General features: G+C 35.2%; 1 protein-coding gene and 1 pseudogene across 1 annotated transcript; one reads left to right on the top strand and one right to left on the bottom strand.

Moving 5' to 3' along the window:
* Positions 1–213: 213 nt before the first annotated feature.
* LOC147493410 (seryl-tRNA synthetase / serine-tRNA ligase) lies at positions 214–4,215 on the bottom strand. The gene is made up of 8 exons (XM_086565806.1): positions 3,915–4,215; positions 3,681–3,842; positions 3,496–3,601; positions 2,718–2,911; positions 1,520–1,623; positions 1,253–1,436; positions 921–1,100; positions 214–736 (listed from the first exon to the last, which is right to left on the bottom strand). Exons 1-8 carry the CDS (start codon positions 4,194–4,196, stop codon positions 527–529), a joined length of 1,422 nt encoding a protein of 473 aa, XP_086421932.1. The 5' UTR covers positions 4,197–4,215; the 3' UTR covers positions 214–526.
* Positions 4,216–6,676: 2,461 nt separating this feature from the next.
* Positions 6,677–9,305, top strand: LOC147493411 (uncharacterized; annotated as a pseudogene).
* The last annotated feature ends 1,852 nt before the right edge of the window (positions 9,306–11,157 follow it).

An 11,157-nucleotide genomic window follows, 5' to 3' on the forward strand; every position in this document is an offset into this window, starting at 1 on the left:
CCAAATTTAAAACTTAAAAATACCGTAACAATCATGAGTTTGCTTAAGTGAATTTTTAATATATGTCCCTAGAACTCCCTTGACAGATAGCATTCTTTTTTTTTAGTAATCGACAAATATCACTCTATAGTCTATACTAGAGTAGATGTTGATCTTGCTTATTGCAACACAAGCAATTTAAAAATGGGATATCAAAATCCATATTCGGGGAACTGCTATAACAATTTGATCTTTTACCACTCAACAACTGAGAATAATAAATGACATTGTTCTTGCGAATTGAAATATCATGGCATTAAGACACTAGTTTTACATTAAAAAGTACTGTTCTAAAGTTTATCTAAACTTCATGAAATAGAGATAAATCAGATAATAAATAGTATTCAGTCTTTCTCAATGACAGCGGATTTTTTCCATCTGTCAGAATTCTGATAGGGTTGAATCAGTTCAGCCCCCTCTTCAAATAGCAATAAAATCAGCAACTAAAACACAATTATGCTCTGCACTTCAAAATCTTCGGGAAAATTTATGCTTTTGATTTCTTTCCTTTGCCATCTGTGGTTTGGCTGGTTTGAAAAGGCAAGAAGGTAGTGCCACCCATGAAAGGTTGAAGAGCTGCCGGAATTTCTACACCATTTTCCTTCTGGTGGTTCTCAAGGATACAGCATATGGTCCTCTCTGTAGCTGTCAGTGTAGAGTTCAACAAGTGAACGTATTGTTTCACTTGTTCATTGCTCTGCCATTGTAAGACGGTGAAAGACCATTAGACATAAAGTTACAAACCCTTCTACAGACGGACACAACTCACAAGCTATACCGTCATCATCAAAAACTTCAAGGTCCTCCAATGACTCAATAGCATATAATTAGGAATGTTATTTACTGGAAACAATAAGGAAAAGATGCAATTAAAAACCTACCTTTTTCTGCCCATATCGGATTTCCAGTCTTCTGGACTGGTAGTCCGTACAATTCGAACAGGACACCAGCTCTCTATATGTTTTCGATGCAGGAAACCATCCTTCCAAATCATACTTCTTTGCAGCTGCATCATTCAAAGCACCAGAGACAATAGAAACAACCTGATAGGGAATATTCAGCTACAGACAAAAAAATATGTTAGAGAAACTAGAACAAAAAAGAGACCAAGAAAGTAACATCATTCCATTTAAAAACTATAGCGAAGGAAGCCCGAGACAGAAAAGAAGATCCACATTCATTGTTCAAGGAAAACGACTTAAAATGGCTATACCTCCTTATAGAAATCCTCCGAGTTTGTAATCATTTCTTCATGCATTTCCCAAGACTTGTTGTCATCTGGGGTGGTTATACAGAATTGTTCAATTTTCTCGAATTGATGCACCCGGAAAATACCTAGGGTATCTCTACCATGAGAACCAGCTTCTTTACGGAAACAAGTCGAGTATCCAGCATATCTGGCAAGACATACAGTACATATTAAGACTACAATGCTATTGTTGCCAAATAGACAAAGAGCATCCAAGGCACAGTTACAAACCTAATAGGAAGTCCGGAAGGATGGATCCATTCATCAATGTGATACGCACATAGAGGCTGTTCAGCTGTAGCAATCAAATACTTGTCATCTCCCTCACCGGTCACCTGGGTAAGAACAATATACTCAGTACTCTGCTGATAGGTATTTTTTAATCTACTTAATTTCGAATAGTACCAGATTGGACAGGAAGAAATATTTCAAGTGGAATAACACATAACCAAATGCAAATCTACATTTTAGGTAGGACCTGTCCCAACACTCAATTACTTAAACTGTTTGGGAAAAAAAATACTATTTCCAAACAGGTAAAACTGGACATCGAATCACATTGTTAGAATTTATAAATATCCATGACAGTCAGATGGTGTTTCTAAAACACCACAGGATATGCAACTGAAACATGCCCCTGCATAGGTATTTTTAGTTCAGGTGGATTCCATATACTCGGCAAGCATTAGTGAAATCTCCTATCACAAAAGTACCATAGTACCTACTCTTGTGTCTTGGCATGGATAAACTAAACTGTAAGCAAACTATCCCCATTAAACTGATCAATATGCAACTGAAACATGCCCCTGCATAGATATTTCTAGTTCCAAAAGAACCAGCATCAAACACATTTCTGCTGAGGCTAGAAAAGTGTAGCAGATGGGAATAATATGCACAGTTGCAAAATCGTATCATGTTTATATCCACAGCCCAGAATGTTATGTTAATGCGGATTCCATAAACTCACCAAAGCAATATTCGTGGAATTTCGTTTTACTAATATTATGATATGTGTTCTTTCCGTTTTTGTTGCGATGTTATGTTAGGATATCTCATCCTACTGCTTTGCATTCTCTGTTTAATATACATAATACATTTCTACCTTTACCAATCCCAAAAAAAAAAAAAAAAAAACAAATTTAAGTAAAATTTCCCTATCACAAAAGTACTATATTACCTACTCGTGTTGCAGCATGGATAAACTAAAGATTGTACACAAACTGATGATGTCAGTTCATATCGACCATATCTACACCACCACAAATGATACTTTTGAATGAAACAAATTGTGTTTCCTTAGAAAATAAAACAGGTGTAATACAATGTGAAGGCTACTATACTGCAACATTAAATAAGTAAAAACTAATAATAGGAGTACCAGTGACATGAATTTTTCGACATACAGGGAATACAAACTTTTGCTGAATACCTTGTAAAGTTCTTCATCAAATTGGGCTAGTTGAGCACATTTTGCCATGATATCCTTTCTCATGAAAAATGGGGTTTGCAACGGGGTGTAATCACGTTTGGCCAGAAACATGAGGCCAAAATTTATTAGGGCCTGATTGAGAAGTACACCAGCTCCTTTTAGGTAGAATCCTCTGCCTCCCGCTACATTTGCTCCTGTGCATATCAACAGATTCACATTATATGGCATCCAATCTTCAAACAAGGCAATACAATTTTGTTGTTTTCATCTTCTTCTTGTTTAGATGGAAAAATATACAAGTTATACTTTTCCACTTCGTATCCCCTATTACAGTGGAAAATGGTGCCGTGGGCTTGCCACCTCTCCCAGCAGGCCTCATCCAACAATAAACATTAAAAGGATCACTTTCCTCTGGTTTAAGCAATAAAGAGCCTGGAGGAAATGCCAATTAAAGCCTTTCCCTTTAGAATCCAGACCCATTTAAACATAACACAAAATGATTTGACAACCTGGATTGCCTCCAGTAATTTGTCATTCACTAAGTCGAAAAGCGCAATAAGTATCTAGCAAATGAACACACACAAAGTGCGTGCAAGCCCTATTCATACTTAAACAAACCATGTAAAATCACCTTTCAATTCTTTACTTGCACCAATCAGTAAGCTATTTAGAAAACGTAAAAGGTAAAACAGTCTCCTAATACACAAAAGTAGACACAATAAGACATACACAAAGGATTACTACATGAGTTTATTATGTATAAAACAACTTTAGCTACCTTTCTTCAAATCAGCAATTCCAAGAAGCTCAACAAGTTCCACATGATTCTTCAATTTAGGTTCCATACGCTTCTCCCCCCACGTCCGTTCAACCCTATTGTTTGCCTAAAAAAAAAAAACAGTTCAATCCAACACACCGGCTTCTAGTTCAATCTACAACAGTGTAATAAAAACTTATATATACCTCATCATTGCTTATTGGTACGGAATCGTGAACAAGGTTTCCAACAATCTCCAATCTAGCATATAAATCAGTTTTGGCCGTTTGAACTTGAATTTCCTTCTCTGCTGTCAACCTTTTATTATCATCTGTATCCCTAATCTTCTCACTTGCATCTCCACCAGACTAATACAAATAAATAAATAAACAAACAAATCATCTAAAAAAATTAAGGAAAAAAGAGAAAATAAATCTTACGATTTTGAGCTTGGCAACTTCTTTGTTGATTTTATTAAAGTCTCTACGTAACCCATCGAGTTCAAACTGACGCTGACGCCATTCTTTATCGAGATTTATGATTTCATCAACTATTGAGACGTTTTTGAATCTACGGCGGAGAGATTCTCGTACGAGTTCGGGATTGTAACCTTTGTCTTCACGAAAGAGGTTTATGTCAAGCATCTTTTTTGGTGCAAAGAAAGATATGAAACGAGTTGAAGACTTTAAAAGAACAACAGCAGACCTAATAATAACAAACATCAACGAAAACTTAAAACTAACGCTACTGCTGTAAAGTGTTGGTGGGCTTACTAACTAACTGACTCCGGGTAAGGCCCTTTTGTCGACCCGCCCCTACAACTTTGGAGTTTATTTATTTATTTTTTTAATGGTTGGATCTCGGTTCCTTATTTCATTTTTAGGCTGTGTTTGGTTTAAGGAAAATGGAGGAAAAGAAAACTCTTTCATGTAATCTCTAGTTCGTTTGTAAATAGTAGAAAACCAAAAAACGAAAAACAAATTCTTCAAGTACTAGCTAACAATGGAAAACAACTCACTTTAAAAAAAAGAGGAAGTTGTTTTCTTCTCTCTATTTCCTGATACTCTTGATTCCTCTCACCCGCTACCAATGTTTGAATTCTCCTCTACCAAACTCTATCAATCTTTTGTTGGGATATCTAGAGATTTTCCATCATTCACGTGATAGCAGACGAAGTTGAGGGTTTTGGAAGGTGCGAGCTTCAATTTTGAGAAAATTAGGGAATTTGTAGGATATAATCCAGTGGAACGTGGGGTGCGATCTAGTGGAATGCAAGTGTGATCAAACAGTTGTTAGAATATAACTTTATATATATATATATATATAGAAAGTGTTTTATTCTCTCAAACCAAACAAAGAGAAAGTGAATTCATGCAAAATAAATTCCAGACATATACTTTCTAGAAATATGTTTTCCACAAGAAATAGGGATCTGTGAACCAAACACAACCTTAATACTTAAAACTTGGTTTAAAAACCGAACACATACTTAAAAGTTGGTCTAACTCTGCTGCTAAGGCTTCTGCTTCACTAGGGGTAGAGGCTCTAACTCTGCTAACTTTCCCACCAAGATACTCACCAGCATTGTTCCTGCCAACAACAACTAAATCTGCATGAGAGCAATCACTGTGAAAGCTTGCATCAAAGTTAACTTTACACCATCCAAGTGGTGGCTCAATCCATCCTTGTTCTCTAAGTTGGGGAAGGTTCCCCTCTGCATTAGGTTCAGAGCCATCAGATCCAGTTCCAGAAAAGGCCAAATTCCAATTCTAACATATAGTATAAGCTTGTTGTAGAATGGACTATTGGCTAATCACATGTCCGTTAAATATTTTATTGTTCCTAGCATGCCATATAGCATCTATGATGGCACAAAACATAGTAGGGGAACATTTATAATCAATATATGGTGGCTTCTTTATATTAAGGCACCACTGAAGCCACCTGTAAACCATGAAGTCCTCTGCATCAATTTTATTGCAAAGACTTCAGAGAAACCAAATACCTCTTGTCCAAGGACAAAGAAAAAACAAATGATAAAGATCCTCTAAAGCATTGTTACAAAAACAACACATGAGGTCAATATTTAGGTGATGTGAAATTAAGACATCACAAGTAGGGAGAATGTTTTAGGATGCCTTCCATATAAAGTTTTGGACTCTTTCAGGCATCTGAAGCTTCCAGATTTTGGGATATAGACTACATCTAGGAGAGCTAGATGAAGCTTGTGTCATAGATCTCGTAAGGACTCTGGCTACATGTTTGGCAGACTTAAGTAGAAGCTCTCCTTTCTTAGTGTACTGCCAGATGATTTTATTAGGAATAGATTGTCTGACTTTGGTATCTAGAATTGCACAAAGGAGTGGTCTGGGTAAGAAACTTAGAAGGGATTCATCCCATGAGCCTCTTGGCAATAGGGCATCTTTGACATAGACTATATTAGGGTTGGGTGATCCACTCAGTGATAAAAGAGGTTTATATTTCCCCATGAAAGATAGCCATTTATCAGACCAAAATTTTATGCTACTACCATCACCCACTTGACAGACTATACCTTTAGCAATCACTTCCTTTGCCTTTAAAATACTTATGAACATATAGGATGCATCACTTGGTTTTTTATCATCCTCAGACATTGGGTTAAAAAACCTTTCATATTTTGCTTTCATTATCAACCTTGAATGTGAAATACTCATCGTAGTCGGTGATGGCTTTGAAGATTCGGATGAAGAGATGACATTCCATCCGAATTAGCCTCCTATGAAACATATATCATATCAAATGGATACTTCAGGTTTTGCACGGAGTAATCCTTCATAATCCGATTATGAGTATCGATTCGTTCACGATAAATGTCATTCATACCCATGACTGAGCCTTGATGATCACGAACTATTTCGTGCATATCTTGCAATATAGGGAAGATAGGCAACAACATGTTATCATCATTGACATTAATGTTCTCATCTTTGGATGAGGAGCTAGAGCTTGATTCGACAAGAAGAAGCCATTGGGTGTGAGTAGCAAAAGAAGCAAAATTGAGATGATGAGAAGATTGTGCGAATGAAGAAGAAGATTAAACTTTTTGTGGAATAAATATATTGACACAAGAACATAGTTGGTGGAATGGATGAATGTGAATAAAGCAAAAAATGGACTTGGTGGAATGAATGGAAGAGATTGAAGAAATAGAGTTTGTAGAATGAATGATATAGTTTTGATGGTACAGAATAAATTATATAGCAAAAACAAAAAACCAAAAAACCTCGTATCATAATATATCATATAATCTCATCGACATAAACGTGTTAAAATCATATCATCACTTTTTCCTCAAAAACAAAAATTCACCAAATGAGGGGAGGGATTATTACAATATATATTGAAAGTAAATAGAAATGCAAATGAATAAGACTTGAAAAAAAGCATATAAAAGATTAGCAATGAGGTGGCATCCAGATAAGAATCCAACTGATAAAAAGGATATTCAAAACTATTTCATAAGCATATGATGTTTTAAGTGACACTACTAAAAGACATATCTATGATAAGTTTCCTTGTTTTGTAGTAACAATAATACTAATACTTTTGGGCTCCATCCTAATTCATCTTATAGGTTTAATCCTAGAAATACTGATGATATTTATAATGAATTGTTTGGTACTAGTGGATCTGATTTTGGTATGAGGAAACCACCTATTATGGAGAATAGATTGCCTTGTAGTTTGGAAGATCTGTTTTTGGGCACTACTAAGAAAATGAGGATTTCGAGGACTGTTGTGGATATGTATGGGTATGTTTTTATTGGCTGTTTGTTTGCTTGATTAATTTGGGTTGTTGATTTTTCACTAGGGTTTATGTTTGTATTAGTTTGGATCTTGTTATTGTACAAATGAAATACTAAGTGATCAGACTTATGTAGTTTAGTTTTAAGGATTTATAGACAAATTAGGTGTGATACACTAATACAGTAATCACCTGAAAGTATCTGAGTGGGTTTTGGGAGATAATCACAGTTATGATTGGGAAAACAGTGTTTATATTATGGAGGTCTTGAATACCTAAGTTGATGTGACCAAGGAGATCATGTTGACTTCAGAAGGGCTTTCTCTACGATTTCTAGTTAGGCGGAAGTTTAAGTGAGATTTAGGTATTGGTTGTAAGTCATAAAGTTGATGCAATGAAAAGTAACTAGTGGGAAGAGATGTTGTACGTCTTTTTTAATGGTTCCACGTTTTCCTATTTGGGAAACAACGAGGTTGGAATAAAAGTAAGAGACACAACTATGCAAGTAAAAAGACATTTGCCCAAGAGTATGATTCTTATGTAAAAAAGGGTTTCTCATGCCTCACTCCCTAAAGGGGTTCTACTGGTGACACTCGTATCATCTAATTTCGTGGGAATTAAAGTGTGTGTATGCGGCAAAGAGTTAGGCAGTCTTGGGATTCGGTGTATGGAAGAGGTAAACAAAACTCCACTTAGGAAATGGATTTGGAGATTTGGCAGTGACAAGGTTAGCCTTTGAATGGAAGTTATCAAAGACAAGTACGGTGTCAAGGGGGCTGGGTGGTATATTAAACAACTCCCACTTTTGCTCATTTAATTAAACACAAACTTAAGTAAAGAAGTTGTTTCTTTACTAATATGCATTGTGTGTGTGTGTGTGTAAGTTAATTATGGATTGTCGAGAACTACTGTCAAAATTGAAAATTAGTTTTAAAGTTGGTAGTGGCTGAAGGGTTCTTTTTTGGGAGGATGACCAGCTCCCAAATGTGTGTTTTATTATCTTTACATTACTGCATTACAACTGCATTTCTTACACATAATAAACAGACAACTCATAGCTTTGACTGTCTTTTGCAGGTTACATGCTATTTCAGATCACTTATTATAAAAGATATATTTTAGCGCCAAAAAGATCTTTATTAACGTTTCTTATGGATGGCATTGTCACAAAAATAGCCTTGCTCAAAACCTAGCTTGCTCAAGAAAAAAGAGAAAAAGCAAAAGCATAAAGGGAAAAAAAAAAGTAAAAAGCAAATATGTGAGGTGTCTTGATTGTAGAGGGAGAGAGCAAATAAGTTATTGTAAAAGTATGAGTATAAAAGCAAAAAGTAGGGAGAGAAAACATTATTCAATTTTTGATTTGACAACCTAAAAATTGAGATCAATTTTATCATGCTTTCTTAGGTAGATTTACATTATTGCAATTTATTTTATTGTCTTGTTATTTATTTATTTCAATCTATTTTGTTTTCATGTTCTTCATTTCATTTCAATACTTGTTGTTTAATCTTGTCATTCAATCTCAAGAACACTAGTTACTCTCATTGAAGACATCAATGAGTGTAACTTGGTGATAAAGTTATCTCCTTTCCTCTCATATTTTTCCATGTTTTAATCCTACACAACTTCATTGTTTTCAATGTTTTCCTTTCTTTACAACTAGTCTTTCAATACTCATTAGATTTAGAAGAAAAGATGAATAAGAAAAGTTAAAAAGTTCTTGTTTTCATTCATCACCATTCCTCCCATCTTAAGATTTAGGATGAACTTCAATCAAACTCCCAACAAAAATACTCACCACTAAAGATTTAATACATCAAATGGCGCCGCCGTCATGGATCTAAGCTTGGGAAGAAGATGAACAAAAACAACCAATTCTAAACTCTTCTCTTTCATTCTTTTCATTTATTTTCAAAAAAATTCAAAGTTTTATATTTTAGCATTTACTTACTCGTGTTTTCTTGTTTTACTGCAGATTTAATCAAACGGAACCCACCATTGGAACACGGCGAAAAGAGAGAGAAGCTGCCAGAAGTTTGGAGTAAACGAGAAAAACCGACCTGCGACCACGCCTGCGCCTCTCCACTCCCGCGACCGCACCCCACTTTTAACGGAACATGATTCCGTAGGTACAAGTTCTTTTTCATGTTTTGTAGATTAATTTCGTAGGATTAGATTAATCAAACTATTAGCCATTTTAAACTAGTTAGATTTTGAATGTTTAATGTTTTGAAAAACTAAACAAATAAAGATATAAACATTTAAAAATACAAAAAACAAATTGTTTATTTTCAGTCTTAGATAAATAATAGTTTTAGGATAATATCATGTTTTCACTTTACCATTATTATTTTTCAAAAATATAAATTTTTTTATGATAATATCAACTTAGATAAGGTTTAGGATAATACCAACCTTTTGTCCTAAAGTGAAAAGTCACTTGTCTTTTGGTTAAAGTTTAATAACTTACCAACTGTTAGAAGTTTGATCTACTTGGACCATTTGGATGCGTGAGGCGAGTAGTGCAACAATACGCTTATGTATCTCAAATCAACTTGAAGATTAAATTTCTAATCATTGACATTTTCCTTTTCATTAATCTTCTTAAGTAGTTATATAGTTAAGTAGTTAGTCTTTTATTTATATTGTGCAAGTGAAGTCCACGAAGGCAAAGTTGTAAATTATTGGTTGTGCTACATTTTCAATCCGACTTGTGGGTTTAGTTAGTCAAAATTTGTAACCGAACAAAATGCTCGAACGGTTGGGCTTGATTCTCAGATCACACGCCAACCAACGTCGACTACACCTTAAGTAGCGTGCAAGTACGACTTGAGTGGTAAAACTCTTAACCTCTTCATAACTCCCAGTCAGAGGATACTTGGTATTTACAAACACATGCTTGTATGACTTCGTGTTTAACTTCCGCATTGTATTTTACTTTAACGCGCATAAGGTTAAATCCGAGCCAAATAATAACCATTGGGAAGTCATTACCTAATGTAGATAAACTGGACAATATTTGTTACTTTAGGCCTAGACGAACAAACAAATTAAAATCAATTAACTAAAGCCTAAAGTAGTCACGCTCCTCCAGAAAATGACAAAAATATAGCCACAAGGATTTATAGTAATTAAATGCCATTTTCCGGTGGACCAACTACCTTCCTCACTCTCTCCCCCATATTTAATACTAATTCAGCAAATAGCAATGAACTTATGTTTTCTCCAATCGGATTCCACTACAAAAAAAAAAGGCTTCTTGCAGCGAGTCTTTTGTCATGGCCACCAATTGTTGAGGCTAAAAGACCCTTTTGCGGCAGCCATCTTCGGTTGGGGTAAAATATGGTTTTTGGCCACGGCTTGTCAACATCCGCAACCAAATCTCAATTTCTCGCAACGGCTGTAGGTTTCCCGCAGCTACAAGTTCACTTATGGCCTCAGAAGGAAATTGGGCGGGGCAAAATGTATATTTTTAATTGGTTATAATCTATTAATAAATGAATCTAAAACGAATAAAAAGGACCCGCGGCTTTATTTCGTTATCTCGCGCTCATTATCGAACAAAAAAATTGAAAAAATAAAACAGACTGTGTTTTCATTCTCGCCGCCCAAGTTTTTAAGGGTTTTATCTCTCTCTCACCAGTATCAAAGAGAACATGGGCGGCTAAAGTAAAACCCGTTTTCCACCCTTTCTCTTTCTAATCGACCATATCTAGTTAAACCCATTTTCCACCTTACTAAAATCTCCATCCAAAAAAAGTAAATCTTTTTCCTCTTTCACCGAAAGTGAAAGATTTGTAGATTAAAGTAATTAAGAACTAGGTAACCCTTATTTCATTTTCTTTTTCCTTCACGGTTAGTAATGGATATCACTTTGATTTTGTAGAAGATGATATT

Source organism: Coptis chinensis, chromosome 6 (assembly GCF_015680905.1).
Source record: "Coptis chinensis isolate HL-2020 chromosome 6, ASM1568090v1, whole genome shotgun sequence".
NCBI lineage: Eukaryota > Viridiplantae > Streptophyta > Magnoliopsida > Ranunculales > Ranunculaceae > Coptis > Coptis chinensis.

Bases quoted from the DNA above. Each gene is read 5' to 3' on its own strand.
- LOC147493410 (XM_086565806.1), bottom strand. From the start codon at position 4,196: ATGTTTGTTATTATTAGGTCTGCTGTTGTTCTTTTAAAGTCTTCAACT. The intron at 3,602-3,680 runs GTATATATAAGT...TTTTTTTTTTAG, and splicing joins TACCAATAAGCAATGATGAG to GCAAACAATAGGGTTGAACG. The intron at 737-920 runs GTAGGTTTTTAA...TTACAATGGCAG, and splicing joins TCCGATATGGGCAGAAAAAG to AGCAATGAACAAGTGAAACA.